This window comes from Stomoxys calcitrans, chromosome 2 (assembly GCF_963082655.1).
Source record: "Stomoxys calcitrans chromosome 2, idStoCalc2.1, whole genome shotgun sequence".
NCBI lineage: Eukaryota > Metazoa > Arthropoda > Insecta > Diptera > Muscidae > Stomoxys > Stomoxys calcitrans.
In genome coordinates, this window is record NC_081553.1 from 228,715,509 (window position 1) to 228,737,089 (window position 21,581).

Here is a 21,581-nt window from a genome sequence, read left to right on the forward strand (position 1 = left end):
GACCTCTCTTTAAGTACATAATAACATCGATTTAGCCTATTAATCCACCATCAAATGGTTGATAAACGGGAAAAGGTTAAACCATAACAACTACACTAGTCACCGCTAGGGTGCGTATGTACTGTACTGTATCATCAGTGTTGCTGAAAATTTGTCAACAGTGAGAACAAAAGATATACAAAACGTAAAGATACAGTATTTTAATTGCGCCTTTCCGATGCCAGATGTCGCTAGTTAAAAAATCTGACTCCCATATTTCAGTTCCAACTAGTGGTCGACAGGTGTCGCTGATCAAAATGGACCAATCTTTTTTTTTTTTTTTTAGCGATTTTCCTAAAATTTGATATTTTAAGTATAACTTTGCATTTGTGAGCCGATGAATCCTTTCAAAAACATAGAAGTTAATACATATGACAAATAGTCTTACTAATAGGTTAAAAGTGGAAACTTGCGAATCCATGCTCTAAATTTGGAAGAAAAGGAAGTAGAGGATTGGACTCCAAAAGAGTATTATTAAAGGAAGTAGAGGAATGGATCCGAAAATATAAAAACGAAGTCTCAAAAAATAAATGTTCCTATTATTTTAAAAGTGAATTACGTACTATGTGATGGTATTTACTCAAATGTAGTTTTAATCAATTTAACATGAATAGTTTTTAGTTTTGTTTTTAAATTGCAATGCTTTCGTTAAATAAATTTAAAAACAGGCGATGATCCTTCTTGAAAAAAGAAACATTTTTGTGACCCTTTTATAAAAAAAAAACATTTTGACCCTTTGCTACAATTCGGTAACCCTGGTTGCTTATACATGCCAATTTTTATTTCTGTAAATCCAAAAGGCCCCGACGATCAAATACTGGTAACATATTCTTAAGAATAATTTGATAATCCTTGTTGTTCACACAATTCTTGCGAAAGTTCCTGGCCCTTTCATCGTCATCCAATAGGCTGTGAATATCAGCGTCATCCGACTGACTGGAGGTCATAATGGGGCGTTGTGCTATAACTCCAATTAGTGCTGGAATGACAAAAAAGAAAAATACCAAAGAGTTATAAAGAAGTAAAATTACAGAGTCTATGGGCCACAAGAATCACATAGGCGGGAGTATAATGTTCTAATTGATCTCTCCGAGTGGCATTTTGTGTATGTATAAGCATGAACCGAAATTAAGCCAAATCGTACAGCAGTTGAGGTTTCTATAATGGTGAATATATAAAATACATGGGGCAACCCTATAACTTTCATTAGTTATCAATATCCGGATTCTAAATAGGAAAAAAATAACTATTGGTTTTAATTACAAAGTTCTTGATCCGATTAATGGTTTAATTGATTGCTGCTTCAATCACGATAATATCAATAAAAAGCTGTATCTTATCTTCTTATATATAAAGTAAACAAGCAAAAAGGCCGGGTCGAACTTTGGATACCCATCACCTCGGGTATATGTGTAAACCATCTTTCGTCAAAATCCGGTGAAAAATGCATACCTTATGCCCCCTAGCAGCTACATCGAAATATGTTCCGATTTGGACCAAATACTAATAAGTACAAGTCATTGTTCAATTGTGTAAGACAAAATATTGGTCTTTTTGGCAGCTATATCCAATTTTATGTCGAAAAGTCTAAAATAAATCACTGTGTCAAATTTCAATGAAATGGGATTATAAATGCACCTTTTATGGGGCCAAGACTTTAAATCGAGATTTCGGTCTATATGGCAGCTTTAGCCAAATATGAACCGATTTGGGCCACGTTAACTTAACTCACAGCCCCAAATTTCGGCAAAATCGGATAATAAATGTGGCTTTTATGAATCTAAGACCCTAAATCGGCGGATCGGTCTAAATGACAGCTATATCCAAATCTGGGCCAAATTGACGAAGGATGTCGAAGGACCTAACACAACTCACTGTCCCAAATTTCAGCAAAATCGGAAAATAAATATGGCTTTTATGGGCCTAAGACCATAAATCGGCGGATCGGTCTATATGACAGCTATATCCAAATCTGGACCGATCTGGGCAAAATTGACGAAGAATGTCGAATGGCTTAACATAACTCACTGCCCCAAATTTCAGCAAAATGTGATAATTAATGTGGCTTTTATGGACCTAAGACCCATAATCTGCGGATCGGTCTATATGGGGGCTATACAAAGATATAGTCCGATATAGCCCATCTTCCAACTTAACCTGCTTATGAACAAAAAAAAAAAAAAGAATCTGTTCAGTTCAATATCTCTATTTTTTAAAGACTGTAGCTTGATTTCAACAGACAGACTGGCGGACATGGGTAGATCGTCTTAGATTTTTACGCTGATCAAGAATATATATATACTTTATAGGGTCGGAAATGGATATTTCGATGTGTTGCAAACGGAATGGCAAAATCAATATTCCCCCATCCTTTGGTGGTGGGTATAAAAATGAATTTGTGTTTGTTTGTTCCGTATAAACTCAAAAACAACTGAACCGATTGTCTTGAAATTTTCACAGATTGTGTAGGTTGGTCTGGAAAGAAACATAGGCTATATAATTTTTTTGATATCGGAACGGGGCGGACCTTCCCCCTTTCCCCAAAAGTACTACCCAAAAATAGAAATATACCGATCAGGACAATATGAGACACAAATGAAAGGTACTCGGGAGTAGATTACAAATATAGTCAGGAAGAAGGAATAGACTTTATAAGTTCTTGATATCGGAAGGCGGCGGACCTTCCCCCTTGCCCCAAAAGTACTACCCAAAAATAAAAGTATACCGATCAGGACAATATGAGACTCAAATGAAAAGTATTCGGGAGTAGATTACGAATATAGTTAGGAAGAAGGAATAGGCTCTATAATTTGTTGATATCGGAAAGGGGCGGACCCTCCCCCGTTACCCCAAAACACCACCCAAAATTGAAAGTAAACCGATAAGGTTTAAAAATTGGGTCCAAGTACTCGGGAAGTCGCCCTAACTCCAAAACTTCTAAAAGCAGACAAATTGAACGTCCATATCAATATGTGACTCAAATGAAAGGTATGTGGGAGTAGATTTCGAATCTGACATACAAAATCAGATCTAAGGAGGGGGTTACCCCACCCCCCAAAAACGCCCCAAAGGGGCATATGAACCACTTTGACTATATGAGACTCGGTTTGTTTCATAGAATCAAAAACGGCTGAACCGATTTGTGGAAGGAAACATAGGTTATATAATTTTAAGATATTGGATGGTGGTGGAGGGAGGTATGGGGGAGGCCCCTTACCCCAAAAACGCCACCCAAAACCAAAAGTGGACTGATAGCACAATATAGGTATCAAATGAATGTTATTGGAGATGAGAAAACGAATATCGTATTAAATTTTGGGTCCAAATACCCAGCGGACCGTCCCATATTGATATATTTGACGCTTCTATCAATATGGGACTAAAATAAAAAGTATTCGGCCTTAGATTACAAATAGGGTATACGAAATTTGGTTCAAGTAATGGGAGGTCGCCCCACCCCTTAATGCCCCCAAATGGGCATACAGCCGACTATGACTATATGGGATTCATATGAAAGATATGAATACCATATGAGTACTTTCCGATTCAAGTTTCAGCTCAATGATGCAGTGCGCAGTGCGACACCTCTTTGGGGAGAATTTTTTACATGACCATGCATTGCATGGTACCTCGCAAATGTCGCCAGCAGTAGTAGAGGATAACTGCCGCTTCAAATTTTTTCCGATGTTCCCGCCAGGATTCCAACGCAGGCTTTCAGCGTCATAGGCAATAGGACATAGGCTACAGTGGCACGAATTCGATATTCACATTCAGGTGTCCCCACCCTAAAAAGATATTAGAGAGTTAAAGAAGGCACAGCGGAGCGAACACGAAAAGAAATGAATATTTTAAAATTTTCAATAAAATATTTGATGGATTCGATTAAAAAAAATTATTGTAAAATTTCTTGTTTTTATACCCTCCACCATAGGATGGGGGTATACTCATTTCGTCATTCTGTTTGTAACACCTCGAAATATGCGTCTAAGACCTCATAAAGTATATATATTCTTGATCGTCATGACATTTTAAATCGATCTAGCCATGTCCGTCCGTCTGTCCGTCGAAACTTTCGAAGGAGTAAAGCTAGGCGCTTCACAATTTGCATAAACACTTTTTATTAGTGTAGGTCGATTTGTATTGTAAATGGGCCAAATCGGTTCATTACCTGGTATAACTGCCATAAAAACCAATCTGGGATCTTGGATTCTTGAGCCTCTAGAAGGCGCAATTCTCATCCGATTTAGCTGAAATTTTGCATGAGGTGTTTTGTTATGACTTCCAACAACTGTGCTAAGCATGGTGTAAATCGGTAAATAACCTGATATAGCTGCCATATAAACTAATCTTCAATTATGACTTCTTGAGCCTCTAGAGGGCGCAATTCTAATCCGATTTGGCAGAAATTTTGTACACCGGCTTCTCTCATGACCTTCAATAAACGTGTCTAGTATGGTCTGACTCGGTTTTGAGCTTGATGCAGCTCCCATATAAACCGATCTCCCGATTTTGCTTCTTGAGCCCCTACAAGGCGCAATTCTTATCCGAATGGACTAAAATATTTTACAATGACTTCTACAATGTTCAGCATTCAATTCATTTATGGTCTAAATCGGACTATAACTTGTTATAGCTCCAATAGCATAACAGTTCTTATTCAATATTCTTTGTTTGCCTAAAAAGAGATACCGCGAAAAGAACTCGAAAAATGCGATCCATGGTGGAGTGTATATAAGATTCGGCCTGGCGGAACTTAGCACGCTCTTACTTGTTTATATTAATTTTTTGATTGGTGTAATAAAATGATATTCTTTTTTTTTTAATTTAAAAAAAAAAATATTTCTTAAAAATCTTAAAAAGAATATGAATCCCCATTTGTTTAACTTTTAATGGTCATACAGGGTGGCTGATGAATATTGCTACAATGATGAATATTGCTACATTTTTTTTTCGGTGTATGGAATACATTTTTCTTTTATTCATGTTAAATTAAATTATTAAATTAATTATTAAATTATTATTAATTAAATTAATTAATTAATTAATTAAATTAATTATTAAATTATTATTATTAAATAGAAAAAAAGTTATTACATTTTTTTTTGGTAGCGGCTTTCATCAGCCACCCTGTAGAAATAATTCTCCAAAAAAGGAGAAAATTATATTGACAAATCCTTCAAGTCAAAATCAATCACATTTTTAATTAAAAATAATTACAGATTGCAACTTTTTTGATTGCATACTTTTTGTTTTCAATTAAATTTTTAATTGTAAAAATTCTTCTTCTTCTTTTTTTCAGTGAATTTTTTTTAATGGATTACTTTTGCTTTGCTCTAATCTTCAAAGATAGGCCTTAAAAACAACCTTCTCCTTTGAAACTCACCTAGAATTTTACTTTCCTCAAGTTGCATCCAAATTTCACGTAGAGTAGGTATATGTCCATCATAGCCTAGTTTCTTTAGAGTATCACTTAACTCTGAGTGATAGAGTTGTACCAGATTTGCTTGAGCTATTGAATCCATCAACAAGTTTGACTCCAAAGAAGTATTGAAGAAATAATGCAAATCAACTGCCGCCAGGGACCAATTACACAATTGGAAATCAATGAACATGATATCCTTCAAGACCCTTTTCGTGCCAATGCTCTCAGCTTCATTGGCTTTGTCATAACGCATCATAATATTGTTGGTCCATAGGTCACCATGACTCAGCGTATAAAAGTGGTGGGGATTTGCGGTATATGCCTTGATTCCATAATCCACAATATGGTTAGATAACTTAGTGAGTTTGTCATGGTAATAGATACCCAAATCAGGAGAATCTTTGGCAAAATTCGCTACCTCTAAACAGAAATTTTCGAAAATGCATCCAAATGACCGGCTGTGTCGATTAAATATGCCATGATCGAATTGTTGCAAAGTGCCATTTCGTTTTTCATTGAGCACAGCACCGGCAGCATGAAATTTTCCCAATTTTTTCATTACCATTGAAGCATGCAGCATATCAAGGCCCCTTTGGCGATTGGCCATCACATAGTTTTGCACTGATAAATCCTCAAAAATGATAGTTGACCTCTCATAGTCCACCTTCAAGGTGTCGGCACATAGTTTGTTCATATCACCAGATTCCTGTAGAACTTTAGCCAGTTGTGGTAGAATCTGTTCGTACATTTTCATTTCGGTGTTGTAGACATCATAGCTATTCATAATGTTGGCCACATAAGCATCACTTTCGTAAGAGTACTTAAGGATGAATGACAGTTGCTGAGATTCTTGATTCTTAAACTGTTTAAAAGTTATTTTGATGCGACTCATAACACTGGCATAATTTTCTCCGTTCGGATTGACTGGGCATATATTCACATCGACTATGGTCACATTGTCATCCTTGAGATAACTTCGAAGGACTTTTTCCAAATAGGCATTGTCCAGCCATAAGGGGGCTTGCCATGTATTTGTATTACACATTCTCGCAATGATGAAAAATAGACCGACGCGTGTCGTTTGCAAAGCTTCTTCGTAACAATGATAAGCATCCGGGGACTTATTGCCCATTTTATATGTGGCAAACCTCACATCAGCTAGATTTGCTTAGTAATTGCTGCCTATTGTAATCGCCTTCTAAATTAGTTTACATAAAGTTTTACAATGGCCATATAACAATCTTGATGGGAAGTAAATGAAAACTTAGTGGGAGATAGTTCTTATGTATGGTTATCAGAAACGTATGCTGTTGCATCATATAACAGTAAAAGTGCTAAAATATATTTAAATTGTTTTCATACCCTCCACCATGGGATGGAGGTATACTAATTTCGTCATTCCGTTGGTGACACATTCAAATGTTGATCTTAGACTCCTCAAAGTATAAATATTCTTGATCGTCTTGACATTCTAAGTGGATTTAACCGTGCCCTTCCGTCTGTTTGTCGAAAGCACTCTGGGTTAGGTTAGGTTGGATGAGGATGATACCAGACATTAGATGTCTTAGTATCCGCCGAGGAAAAATTCGGCCCATTGTGATTCCTCAATAGCCTTTATCTCTTCCATCTGGGTAGATTTACTGCCGACTCCACTGATTGACGACTTTGATGACAGAACAATAAATAACAGACTTCTTGGATACAGTCACCAGAGTGATTCTTAAATAGCCTTTCTCGCTTCAATCTGGGTGGATTAACTGGAGCCGTCCCTGATTGCTTCACAATTGATCATGATATGACAATCTACCTGGATTTAGTCCTCTTAACTGCTGCAATGCCTGAAAGAAAAAGAGCCCAGTATCTTATTCCTACTATGATTTAAGGCCGGACATTGGCAAAGAAAATGATAACTATTTTCTGCGGCGTCAGTTCCATAACACCAGTGACAGATATCACCATTCCTATAGCCAATGCGAGACATATGTGTACTTAGCTTATTGTGTCCTGTTAGAACTCCTATGACTGTTCCTAGTTGTATCCTTTCCATTGATAAAAGCGCATTTTTGTTACGGCAGGAGCGTTCGTGCCATAGTTGCTTCGTATGCTCACAACTTGCTATTGCGTTTCATCTGCTAAACCACGTTTCCTTATAACGCAGCCGGAGTCCGTAATAAGTATGTGAGAGACGCGGATGAATATCCGTTATCGATAACGTGGGAAGGTTCGCAACCTCTTTCGCAAGCAAATCCGCCCCCTTGTAAACTGTCACGTCCTTGTGACCAGGGATCCAATAGAGAGCCTATGTAGTTGCTTCAGAGAGAGAGAGAGAGAGACGCCATTGATTCAGCAGTCTAGATCCTATGATCGCATCCATACCGTAAGAGCCTTAAGCGCTGACTGAATATCGCTAAATGTGCAAATATCCGATCGGTCCATGTTCCTTGACAACACTTGCTCCGCTTCCCAGGCAATCGCAAAGACCTCCGCCTGGATGATACTGCAACCATCCCTCATCCGATAGGAGACATCTTAACGTAGTTCCGCGTAATGTATTTCACAACCGGTTCCACTATCCATCTTCGGTTCATCTGTAAAGATATTGAAAACCTCAAGCCTGACCTGTCTTTTCTGAACTCCGCCGAGGTAGGTATTATCATTTGTAACCTGTTGTCCAAAATATCCACCCTCGTCAAGTAGTCAGTAAGCAGAGCAGCAATTGCCACGTCGAGTATACCCGTGTATCTGGCCGGCAGACTCCGAAGTTGACCAAGCTTAACAGCTTAACAACATTAACAGTGTGCTCTCGGCCGATTTCCTAAAGTAAAAGGTCAATCGGCTGTATAACTAGTAACACCTCCAAGGACCTGGTCGCAGTTGTTCTCATAGCCCCACTTAAAAATCTCAAAGCCACCCTATTCACCCTATCCATGTCCCGAACATACGACGCGTACTCAGTTACCGTCCACCAGACATAGCATCCATATGTCAGAACCGGCCGCACCACCGCCGAGTACAGCCAGTGCATAAATCTAGGCCACAGACCCTATCTACTGCCAATGAGCACTCTAACATTCGAAGAAATCCAGCTAAGCGCTTCAAATGTTGCAGAAATACATTCTATAAGTGCAGGTCGGTTGGGAGTGTTAATGGGTAGTTATGGGTTTCTACGGTAAATACCCAATGTTTGGCAATTTATTGGGTAAATACCTTTTTTGGGTATTTATAATTTTGCAGATATCTTGGGTATAAGAACATTTTCCAAATAATTGTTGATGATTTCGCATTCTTTGTATATAAACCTGATCTTCTGATCTCATAAAATCGAATTTTAGTTATATATAGCCGCTATATAGACCGATCTCCAGACTTAAAGTCTTGAGGCAATAAATTGGTAATTTTTCATCCGATTTCGCTGAAATTTGGCACAGTGAGTTCTGGTAGACCCCTAACCATTTCTGTGAAGTGTGGTTCAGATCGGACTATATTTGCTACCCTATAGACCGACCACCCGATCTCCCGATATAGGGTATTGAGGCCATAAAAAATTCATTAATTATCCGAATTCGATAAAATTTGGAACTGTGTGTTCTGGTAGAACCCTACCCATTCTTGTCAAATGTGGTCCCCAAAACTCCTTCAGACAGACATATTGGAGTTCATACATGGAATTCAAATGAAAAGTGTAGGGGAGTAGATTAAGAATATGGCATAAACATCAAGTCCATTACATGGACTTGATTTTTATACCACCACATGCAAAAATCTTCCAAATGGGTATATTAGACGATAATGGCTAAATGGGACTCAAATGAAAGATAGTTGGGAGTAGGTTACGAATGTGACACTAAAATTGGTATTCAAGTTTCTAGGTGGCGCTTTATCTCCTAAAATCCCCTTAAATACGTTATTTGACCAATCATGTCAACCAGATATCCAATCTTGCGGCCAAGTGTTAGGGAATCCTATAACACCCCCAAACGGTACATATTTATCTACAATGGCAATATGGGGTTCAAATTAAAGGTATTTGGGAGTCGAGCACGAATTTGATATCCATATCTAAGGCACGAAGTTTGAGGGGCCATCCCACCCCAAATTTACCCAAATTTCAACAACGCCAGATCTCTTAGATGGGTGCTCCAAGAAACCAAAAAATTGGTTGCACTCTTATTTAACCTAAAAACAAACATTTGGTATCCATTGTTCCGGTGGGGTGGCTAGGGTTTGCACCCTCAAAAAACCGCCAACTGTAGTACGGAGTCAGTACTACAGTACTGTTGAAGGGTATAACGAAGTTTGGAATATTGTGTTATGGTTTTTTGCCAGTTTTCTTTAATTTATATGGAAGCTATATCCGGTTATAGACCGATTTGGATGTTAGCAAATATGTGCAAAAATTTGCACTATATACAAAATTTCAGCCAAAACGATTAGCAATTGCGACTTGCGGGGGCTCAAGATGCCAAATCAGGAGATTGGTTTATATGGGGGCGGAACTCCGTGCGGAGTTCCATGCTACATCTCCCATCGGACGACTCCCCATCTGGTGGATAGGGTAAAGCTCACCAGATATGATGGGGACCGCAGAAATAAAATATGCGGGGCGAACCAAAAAGTTAGCACAAGCAGGGGGTGTTCCGCTAGCACGGATACGAATAACGATCACGATGAGTTCGTGCAATAGGGTCGGCAGCGGTTGAGCCAAAGGAAACGGCAATTGGTGGCGCTCGCAAATCTTCAGAAGATTTATATAAAGAAAGCCCGGTCCGATTTTCACTTCTAGAGCCACTACAAGCCCCCGTATTTACTAATCTTCCAAAAATTTTGCAGAACGCTTTTCTAGACGACTATTACAATATGTAAAGAGTTTGGTCGAAATAGGTTTAGATTTAAATATAGCTCCCATATATATGTTCCGATTTTGAGTAATTTCATATTTTTCATCTGTTTGGCTTTTTAACAGCCGGTCATGCGAATCAATTTGCGTTTCATTGTTTTTCAAGTCGAGCTTAATGACCAAGCGAATGCAACACTCAAAGGAGAGACTGTTTAATGAACCTAGAAGGAAAGAAGTTGCCAGTTCCTCAGACAAGGCAGGACACATGTCGCGTTTCGATAATTGGGTTTATTTATGTCTTCGGCACCATCGTGAACTACAGTTCACAGCCTGTTGTTCGTAGTACTTATAGTTGAGATCATAAGCACAAATTCTACGTGAAATCTCAATTACTACTACCAGACTGTTCGCTATAAGCTTTTTCACTGAGCAATATCTCTTCAAACAAACTCCAACTCCGCTTTATGGCCTTTGCATTCATTTTTTTCCTTTGTCAACGTGCCAAGCTCATCCTGCCGATGTCTACATGACCACCACACATGTTGTGGATTTTGTTTTGGAGACGAGCTTTACGTCTTCCATTTAGAACCAACCACATTGAAAGCTGTCTTTCTAAGTCCCCCGTGCTCAGGGTGTACGTACTATCATCCTTTTTATCTGTTTGGCTATTTAACAGCCGGTCATGCGAATCAATTTCTGTTTTATTGTTTTTCAAGTCGAGCTTAATGACCAACAATTTCCAAAATTGTTGTCAATTGTAAACCGATTGCCGCGAGATTGACATATATAATTCTCTTATTATTGTTGACATTTTTGTTAAATTTTATAAAAATCGGTTTAAATTGTTTTTTAACATCCATATACATTATACATCGCCCTATTTGCACTTATACACGTAGAGCCGTAGGTTTTAAAGTTTGAACATGCGAATTGCAAATTTTGCCAATGAACACTCCACTAAGGAACAGGGGCAGACTTATCACATATCAATGAGTGCAGTCCGATTCAAGTTTAAGCTCAATGGTAAGGGGCCTCCTTTTTTGAGCCGAGTCCGAACGGCGTGCCGCAGTGCGACACCTCTTTGGAGAGAAGTTTTACATGGCATAGTTCCTCACAAATGTTGCCAGGATTAAGAGGGGAAAAACCATCGCTGAATTTTTTCCTGATGATCTCTCCAGGATTCGAACCCAGATGTTCAGCGTCATAGGCGGACATGCTAACCTCTTCATTACGATGGCCTCCTTAATTTGAACATATTTGCTCAAAATTTGATCCGATTTGTTTTAATAACCCATCTGAAAACCTCCACTGAGGTCCATCAAAATTGGTTCAGAATTAGATTTAGCTCCCAATTGATACTTGCAGGGTAGGTGTAGGGTATAATATAGTCGTCACCGCCCGACTTTTGTCTTTCCTTACTGCTTTTATTGGAATACTTTTGACTATGCCAAAGTCACAGCTCGTAGTTCACATGATGGTGATATTCTCCATAACACCAAATGAACCATAAAATTTCCGAAAAATATTTCTCTCAAACACTCCAAGTATTAGTTTGTCTGTTTTCGCAAGTATTCATGCTTCAAAACATAACTATACGGGTAGTATCAGTGTTTTGTATAGTGTACAAGACATCAACGCTCCTTGAAATCGGTAAATGTTAGGTGTGCAAAGTTTTGGCACCATAGGTTTTTACTTAGTTTCTCAATATCAAAATGTATCTTTAGAAGAGGGATTACATTGTCTACAGCCTTATTTATTGCCTTTTAATAAAATCTTTGTTAATTTTTCAAATCCAACAAACCACAACTATCAAAATAAGGCAGCAATTCTTGAACAACCTTTTGGTGACGTTTATTTTTACAGCAATTTTCACGAAAACGTTGCGCCTTATCCGAATTGCCCACCAAGCAGAGCAGGTCAGCTTCATCCGATTTATCAGAATTGGCTATGGCATGATCAGTCAGTATGCCTATGCAAGCTGAAAGTTAGAGGACACATGTTAGTCAAACACAATCTCCCAGTCGTTAGAAGACCTCATAAATTCTACTCACCCAAAAATTTCCTATTCTCAAATTGAGCACGCAGCTCCTTTAATGATGGAATATGACCCGAATACTTTAATTTCGCCAACATAAAAGTTAAAACCATGTGATAAAGTTGTAGCATTTCATCCTGAGCCTGCATATCCACTGTCAATTGTGGCTCCAATGATGTGGTGAATAAAAGATACAAATCAATGGCTGGCGAAGCCCAATTGCTAAACTGAAAATCCACCAAGAGAAGGTCTTCAAGTTCCTTATTATCGTTGTACTTCATCATGATGTTGTTGATCCATAAGTCACCATGACATAGAGTAAGAAAATCCTCTTTGGCATTATCCACATAGGCTTGAGTGGCATATTGTACCACATAAGGCTTCAATTTCATTAGTTTGTCATAGTATGGGGCACCCAAACTGGGACAATCTTTGACAAAACAATTCGCATTGGCATAGGTAAAGTTCTCCCACATGAGCCCCAGCTTGTTTGTGTGTCTATTGAAGAGACCCCTATCGAATTTCTCCAAGCTGTGATCGAGGCGTTCATTTAACACAGCAGCAGCTGCATGGAATTTTGCCATCTTTTTGACTATCAATTCGGCGTGGGCGAGATCCAAGCCTATCATACGATCTGCTAGTACATAACCCTTGGCTGTTAGATCCTCAAAGATGATTGTGGACTGCTCATGATCTACCTTCAGGGTATTGGCAAATAATTGCTCCTGCACTCCAACTTCTTTCAGCAGCTCAGCCATTTGAGGCAGAATGTGTTCGTACATTTTCATTTCAGTGTTGTAAATATCATAGTCGAGCGTAATGCTGGACACTGCGGGATCGTTCTCGAGGGAAGCCTTCGTTATAAATGACAATGTCTGCAGTTGATCTTCTTTGGCTGTATTGTATTCTATTTTGATGCGGGTCATAACGCTGGCATAATTTTCACCACTTGCCGTTGCGGGTTTGAGGTCGATGCTCTGTATGACGACAGAGTCATCTTGAAGATATTTTTTCAAAACCTCCTCCAAGTAATTGTCGTTTAGCCACTGGGGTGGTTGCCATGAATCGCCCATTTTTTTGTGAATTCGACGAACGTATGTTGTCGACGCGAGCAAGCGATAAGTTTAACGTTCCACTGCCAGCTTATGACTGACTGTGTCGTAATGGATGATATTCTCTCTGCCAGTGCTCGTTTTTTCGTATTTTTATTGAGCACGTCTTTCAAGCTAAAGTGGCCTAAAGCGAATTAATAAAAATATCTACTTGAGTAAAATTCTAATTTCATTTTCTTCACATATATACGACCATGTTCAAAAGAAAAGTATTTCGGAGTATAGCACGAATTTGATATTAAATGTCTGAGTGGGCATTGAATCTCCAGAACACTCCAAACAGGACTTATTTAGCAACCATGCAAATAAAAGATATAAGAGATTGAAAGAACACATACATATATAATCACCTGCAGTATTTTATAAGAGTTTGTTCGTGTTTTTGTTTTGCTATTGTCAGCTAATTACCAGATATTTTGCCGGTTTTTGATGAAATGACTTGTTCATCTATCTACATCTGTGTTCAGCAAAAGACTAAGGCTATATCCCAGCGAACCTAATGTTTGACGTCCGATAAATCTGAAGAAATTCTGAAATCTTCCGACAAGATCTTGTCGAGTTCATTTCGAATTCTGAAAAGTTTTGTTAGAATTCTGATCGATGTCTGAATGTCTTGTCATAGGGGTTTTTCTTCCAACAGCTTGTCTGTAGGAATTTTTGCTCCGACAGTTCTGAAAGAATTTTGAACGACGGCTTAACGTCCTATCGTATGTTTTACGACAAGAAAAGAAAATTCATGTTTATATTAAAAGGTAAATTAAAATATTTAACGGTTAAATAGTAAATAAAAAAATTATAAAAATTTATGTATAAATATACATAAGGAGATTTTTGTTTATATTGGGTTGCCTAAAAAGTAATTGTCGGTAATATAGTCGGCGTTGACAAATTTTTTCAAACGGCTTGTGACTCTGTAATTGCATTCTTTCTTCCGTCAGTTATCAGCTGTTACTTTTAGCTTGCTTTAGAAAAAAGTGCGCGAAATTTAGTTTACATTTGTTTGTTTGGCGTCAATTTTAATATGGGTACCACATGTATTGAAAGAAATTCATTTAACAAACCGAATCAACGCTTGTGATATGCACCTTAAACGCAATGAATTCGATCCGTTTTTAAAACGAATCATAACTGGAGATGAAAAATGGATTGTTTACAACAACGTTAGTCGAAAACGATCATGGTCCAAGCATGGTGAACCAGCTCAAACCACTTCAAAGGCTGATATCCACCAAAAGAAGGTTATGCTGTCTGTTTGGTAGGATTGGAAGGGTGTGGTATATTTTGAGCTGCTTCCAAGGAACCAAACGATTAATTCGGATGTTTACTGTCAACAATTGGACAAATTGAATACAACCATCAAGGAGAAGCGACCAGAATTGGTCAATCGTAAAGGTGTCATATTCCACCAGGACAACGCTAGACCGCACACATCTTTGGTCACTCGCCAAAAACTGAGTGAGCTTGACTGGGAACTTTTGATGCATCCACCATATAGCCCTGACCGTGCACCATCAGACTACCATTTATTTCGATCTTTGCAGAACTCCTTAAATGGTAAAACTTTCGGCAATGATGAGGCTATAAAATCGCACTTGGTTCAGTGTTTTGCAGATAAAGCCCAGAAGTTCTATGAGCGTGGAATACTAAATTTGCCAGGAAGATGGCAAAAGGTTATCGAACAAAATGACAATTATATATTTGATTAAAGTTCATTCTAAATTTTATTAAAAATGCATTTACTTTCTTTTAAAAAATCCGCAATTCCAATCCACCTTCTTGCTGATCGACGTTTTGCCAACACACACAAAAAAATTTGTATGCGTGTGTGTATACGTGTGCGTACATGAGCAGGGAATATGTGAGAAAAAAGATGACAACAAAGAGAATGCAAACAAAAATCTGGCATCTTAATACCGTCAAACCTGGCCGGCTGTTAACAGCTGTTCGCGTGAGACCACCTTTTTAAATCCGCCTTGGTTTTGATGGAATTCGAAATGAATTGTGAACTGAATTGTGTGCTGATGATTTTGTTATGTACTTGAGTTTTGTTCTTTTGCCGAAAAGGCAATATATTGGGTTGCCCAAAAAGTAATTGCGGATTTTTCATATAGTCGGCGTTGACAAATTTTTTCACAGCTTGTGACTCTGTAATTGCTTTCTTTCTTCTGTCAGTTATCAGCTGTTACTTTTAGCTTGCTTTAGAAAAAAAGTATAAAAAAAGTATATTTGATTAAAGTTCATTCTAAGTTTTATTAAAAATGAATTTACTTTCTTTTAAAAAATCCGCAATTACTTTTTGGGCAACCCAATATGTTGCCCCGTTAGGTATTATTGGTCTGACGATTCGGAACGATCATCAGGATTCTACAACTCATTATATCAAAATTCGGTCAGAAATCGATTCTACCAAAATTCGATAATAAAAGTCGGAAAGTCCATTTAAATTCTACAAAACCTTATTCCATAATTCAGTCGGACTTCTTGATGACAGCTGTAAATTCCCTTTCGGGTTTCCCACAATTTGTTCAGAATTTCTAATAAAGTGTCGGCAAAAACATCAGATTTCCCTCCGACAATTCGGTCCATATATTTTTCGTTACAAATTCGAACAGAACTCTGAACTTTGGTTCGCTGGGATATTTGAGTCTAATTCTAAGCGAAAGATACATTTTAAATTTGTTTGCATACACAAAAAAAAAAAACACAATTCATGTTGTCTATCTCTGTAGGGAAAGTACAAAACTTGTTTTTCGCAAGAATAGAGAACACATATGGGCAACAAGAGCGGAAAAATGAGCATAAAAAGTGGCAAAGTTGGTAAAAATAACAATATAACTTTAATGGTACTTATTTTGGGTCAAAATACTGGTGTGCGCGTCAATATAAGAACTTATCCTTGCTTTCTAAGGGAGATGCATGAAAAACATGTAAAAAATGTATTATATATGGAATAAGGCAAAAAAAAATTTTTTTTCTTTGTAGCCTTAGCCATTTTCGTAAAAAGACACCAGCTTAATGAAAAAACCATTACCTTGAAATTTTGCACATATTGTTATGAAATCAAATCAAATCAATCTATGTTACGATATAGAGTCCATGTAAACCGATTTTCCGATTTGATTTCTTCAATCCCAAGAGTGCTAAATTCATTCAACGATTGGGCTAAGATGTGGTATAAAGACTTCGTTGACACTTTTGGAATTATGTTGGACTCTGTTGCTAGCAAAGTTGGTGGATACAGCTGAAAAAAAGCCTACGTATAGGTCATAACCCATGACATGTTAAGTCCTGACTGGCGATACGTATCAACATTTGACAACCCTGCGGATCTAGCACGCTGTGGCTGTAACTTCTTTATAACTAAACGATTGAAGCTGATGGTGCAATGGACCATACTGTTTCGAAGAGGCACATATTAAATGTCCTAAAAAGACAATGAGACCATTCTTGAATCGAAAGCAGCCAAATTTCATATTGCTAGATCAACTACAGAGTATGAAATATATTATCTCGATTTTCGTGCCTCTCAAGGCACTCCATGTGGTTTTGAACATGTTTCCCCACTTATACCCACCACCGTAGGATGGGGGTATACTAATCTAGTCTTTCCGTTTGTAACACCTCGAAATATTAATCTGCAACCCATAAAGTATATATATTCTGGATCGTCTCGACATTCTGAGTCGATCTAGTCATATCCGCCAGTCCGTATAGTCATGTCCGCCGATAGCGGTCGAAGCTAGCCGCTTGAAGTTTTGCACAGATACTTCTTATTATTGTAGGTCTTATCGGTTGAGGATTGGATATAGCCCCAATTAAACCGATCCCTGGATTTGACTTCTTGTGCCCTATAAGCCTCAATAATTTTCATCCGATTTGTCTGAAATTTGAAATAAAGACTTGTGTTATGGCTTCCAACATCCATGCCAAGTATGATCCGAATCGGTATATAATAGATATAGCCTCCATATAAACCGATCCCTGGATTTGACTTCTTGAGCCCCCGGAAATCTCAATTTTCATTCGATTTGGCTGAAATTTGGAACTAAGACTTGTGTTATGACTTCCAACCTCCATCCCAAGTACGACGCTAGTCGGTTTATAAACAGATATAGCCCCCATATAAAACCCGGTCGCTATCCCAGAGAATCCACTTTCCTAGTGATTACAACTGTCTTTTTCTAAGATCCCGTAAGCTAACTTAGCTTTTCATTAAAAATGTTAGTGGTCGATGTTGTCGAGTCTCTAAAGGTCATATATGTTTATATGTGTGTGCTTGCTACAAAGGCGTTTCTTTTGGAACTCGTCAGAGATATTTTATCCCGCTTTCTGGTCACCCTTACTCGCGTTGCCTCCCAGGAACGATATTCTCTTCAAATGTATCGGGATAACGGTAAAAACGTTGTCGATGTCGCTTTGCAGTTAGGAGCCAATTTCATTAACACTGTCTCTGGACTCTGATAACCCATTACGGTTATCAGTACCTTGAATTCGCTGCCTTCTTAGAAAGCATCGAATCCTTTCTCAATTCTAGGCATTTGCATCAATATCGAACGAAAAATTCTTTGCCCACTTATTGTCCTATGCGATTTAGTCTATTTCTTCTATGTACGCTTGTTATCAATTGAAGTTGGTGCTCTATAATTAAGATATAATAAAAGTGAGCAGTATATCGTAACTGGGGTTTGCATTGTATAATGTAATCTGATTTTTTTTCTTTATATTTCATTTAGTATTTATGAGTCAAGATTAGTGAGGGAGACAAAGAACCACCTTAATCTTGTGTTCATCTTGGAATACAATCTTACTCAAGGTGTTGTTAGACGACATGTATTTGTCTGTCAAATACGTTTAGAACGCACTCTAATTGGCATATATTTTTATACCCACCACCGAAGGATGGGGGTTTATTCATTTAACCCACCACCATTTTGTCATTCCGTTTGCAACACATCGAAATATCCATTTCCGACCCCATAAATCTAAGACGATCTAGCCATGTCTGCACGTCAGTCGGTCTGTCTGTTGAAATCAAGCTACAGTCTTTAAAAATAGAGATATTGAGCTGAAATTTTGCACAGATTCTTTTTTTTTGTCCATAACCAGGTTAAGTTGGAAGATGGGCTATATCGGACTATATCTTGATATAGCCTTCATATAGACCGATCCACCGATTTAGGGTCTTAGGCCTATAAAAGCCACATTTATTATCCAATTTTGCGATGTCGCCGAAATTTGGGACAGTGAATTAAATTAAGTTAAGTCCCTTAAGTTAGGCCGAACTTTGTATACCCACCACCTCGGGTATATATGTAAACCACCTTTAGTCAAAATCCGGTGAAAACTGCATATCTTATGTCCAAAAGCAGATATATAGAAATATGTTCCGATTTGGACCAAATACTTATAAATAAAAGTCTTTGTTCAACTGTGCATAGCAAACTATTGGTCTTTTTAGTAGCTATATCTAAAAATAGACCGATCTGAACCATATACGACACGGATGTCGAAAAGCCTAACATAAGTCACTGTGTCAAATGTCAGTGAAATCGAATTATAAATGCGCCTTTTATTGGCCCAAAACCTTAAATCGATAGATCGGTCTATATGGCAGCTATATTCAAATCTAGAGCGATCTGAGTCAAATTTGAAGAAGGATGTCGAAAGGCCTAATACAACTCACTGTCCCACATTTCGGCGACATCGGACAATAAATGCGCTTTTTATGGGCCTTACACCCAAAATCGGCGGATCGGTCTATATGGCAGTTATATCCAAATCTGAACCGATCTGAGCCAAATTAAAGAAGGATGTCGAAGGGCATAGCACAACTCACTGTCCTAAATTTCAGCAAAATCGGATAATAAATGTGGCTTTTATGGGCCTAAGACCCTAAATCGGCGGATCGGTCTACATAGGGGCTATATCTTCGAACTTAACATGCTTATAGACAAAAAAAGAATCTGTGCAAAGTTTCAACTCAATATCTCTATTTTTAAAGACTGTAGCGAGATTTCAACAGACAGGCGGGCGGATATGGCTAGATCGTCTTAGATTTTTACGCTGATCGAGAAAATATATACATTATAGGGTCGGAAATGGACATTTCGATGTGTTGCAAACGGAATGACAAAATTAATATACCCCATTCTCCGGTGGTGGGTATAAAAATATGTGTTTTGGAATATTTATGAAATGTTGTTCTTTGATCTGTTCATCGAAAACATAACAATTGCGAAAAAGACTATAAAAATTTTTCGTATTACTTGTCATATTTGTCAAACTAAGTACCAATAGTCATATGAACTAAGTGAGACTGTGTTCGAGAAGATTGTTATATTCATCGCACGGACAAACATTCTTCAAAAATTATAAAAAAAAAATTTTGCAGGACCTGGACTTGGAAATAGTGACCACATGTGTTAGTGCGCCCACCACTGCTTTAAAGGCTATATGAAACGATGAATAGAAGTAAGTATTGCCTGATTTCTTGTAAAACGTCTTGCAAGAAATTTGAATCTGAAAATCATATTTCAGTTCAAATAACTATTTGCGGATATGTGGTCTATGCCAACTTGCAAAATGATTTTGAGATTAAATAAAACAAAGCGGAAAGAAAAGTGATCAATTTCTATAATTCTTTAACCAATATTCAATTAATTTTGTACATCCAGTAAACCACGTCGATCAAAATACGGCAGTAATTGTTGCATAAGTTTTTGATGATCCTTGCCTTTGTAGCACATTTCTTGAAAACGTTTTGCTTTTTCAGAGTCGTCAAAAAGGCTACGAAATTCTGCATCCTCACATGCCTGGACTGTGGCAATGGCACGATTAGTCAGGGTATAGGCAACAACTGCAACAATAGGACCATTTAGTTCATCAAAATTCATCTGAAAGCCTTATTTTTCACTCACCCAAAAATTTTCTTTTCTCCAGCTCAACCCAAAGTTCATGCAATGTGGGTATGTGCCCCATATACTTCATTTTCATCAACATTGCACTTAGCAATGAATGATAAAATTGTACGAGTTCTGCTTGAGCATCAAAATCCATTTGAAATCTTGGCTCCATGGACGTGGTAAAGAAATAGTATAAATCCAAAACGGGCGAAGCCCAATTGGAAAATTGAAAATCCAACAACAAAACATCTTCTGGTTGCTGAGATTTGTTATACTTCACCAACATATTGTTAATCCAGAAATCGCCATGGCACAAGGTGAAAAATTCCATTTGGGTACTGCGTTCAACACACGACTGGGTGGCATATTCTACAGCATAAGGCAGCAATTTCAACAGCTTGTCGTAGTAATAGGCACCCAGAGTGGGACAATTTTTGGCATACTCAGCACATACAGCTATTTGTCGTTCATACATAAGTCCAAGATTTCGCACATGCTTGTTGAGAATTCCACGATCGAAATGCTCCAAAGCTCCATTAAGACGTTCATTTAAAACCGCTCCAGCTGCATGGAATTTTGCTAGTTTACTGAGTACCAACAGAGCATGCTTTCTATCGAAACCCTTTAAGCGGTCCGCAAGCCTATAATTTCTTACTGCCAAATCCTCAAAAATTATTCCCGACTTTTGATAGTCCACATTGAGAGAGTTGGGCACCAGCTGATCCCTTTCCCCTGCTTCGCTTAGAATGCTATGGATTTCTGGAAGTATTTTCTCATACATACGCATTTCCGTATTGGTGACATCATAGGGTCCCATTAGTTGGTCCACATAGGGATCGTTTTCGAAGGCACATTTCACTATGAGTGACATGGTTTGTAATCGTTCTAACTTGGCTGTTTTGTATGATATTTTGATGCGGGTCATTACACTGGCATAGTTTTCACCGCTCGCCGTAGCAGGTTTAAGTTCAACACTCTTTATGTGTATGGTGTCATCCTGTAGATATTTTTTTAAAACTTTTGCCAAATAAACATTAGTTAACCAGTCAGGAGCTTGCCAACAAGACGATTCTCCCATATTATTTTCCGAATTTAAGATTTCAGTGCTGTTGAAGTGTTTAGAATGGAAAGATTGCCGGTAATATTTTTTAAGTGTTTATATACCTGCTACCGTGAGATAATCTCTTGATAAGTACAATCTAAAGGAAGTTTGAATTCATCATGACGTTTGTTT

General features: G+C 37.9%; 2 protein-coding genes across 2 annotated transcripts; both read right to left on the bottom strand.

Moving 5' to 3' along the window:
• Positions 1–774: 774 nt before the first annotated feature.
• On the bottom strand, positions 775–6,601 carry LOC106084301 (uncharacterized). The gene is made up of 2 exons (XM_013247871.2): positions 5,423–6,601; positions 775–1,018 (listed from the first exon to the last, which is right to left on the bottom strand). The coding sequence occupies exons 1-2, from the start codon at positions 6,591–6,593 to the stop codon at positions 819–821; spliced, it is 1,371 nt and encodes a 456-aa protein (XP_013103325.2). The 5' UTR covers positions 6,594–6,601; the 3' UTR covers positions 775–818.
• Positions 6,602–12,030: 5,429 nt separating this feature from the next.
• On the bottom strand, positions 12,031–21,435 carry LOC106084300 (uncharacterized). The gene is made up of 4 exons (XM_059361792.1): positions 20,363–21,435; positions 20,114–20,301; positions 12,350–13,457; positions 12,031–12,276 (listed from the first exon to the last, which is right to left on the bottom strand). Exons 1-4 carry the CDS (start codon positions 21,423–21,425, stop codon positions 12,077–12,079), a joined length of 2,559 nt encoding a protein of 852 aa, XP_059217775.1. The 5' UTR covers positions 21,426–21,435; the 3' UTR covers positions 12,031–12,076.
• Between the last annotated feature and the right edge of the window lie 146 nt (positions 21,436–21,581).

What these genes read in the sequence shown, in the direction of transcription:
- LOC106084301 (XM_013247871.2), bottom strand. Translation starts at nt 6,593, where the DNA reads ATGGGCAATAAGTCCCCGGATGCTTATCATTGTTACGAAGAAGCTTTG. An exon ending in TGAGGAAAGTAAAATTCTAG is followed by an intron (nt 1,019 to 5,422) that starts GTGAGTTTCAAA and finishes TTGTCATTCCAG; the next exon opens with CACTAATTGGAGTTATAGCA.
- LOC106084300 (XM_059361792.1), bottom strand. Translation starts at nt 21,425, where the DNA reads ATGGGAGAATCGTCTTGTTGGCAAGCTCCTGACTGGTTAACTAATGTT. An exon ending in GGAGAAAAGAAAATTTTTGG is followed by an intron (nt 20,302 to 20,362) that starts GTGAGTGAAAAA and finishes CTATTGTTGCAG; the next exon opens with TTGTTGCCTATACCCTGACT. An exon ending in ATCGACGTGGTTTACTGGAT is followed by an intron (nt 13,458 to 20,113) that starts GTACAAAATTAA and finishes GTGGAACGTTAA; the next exon opens with ACTTATCGCTTGCTCGCGTC.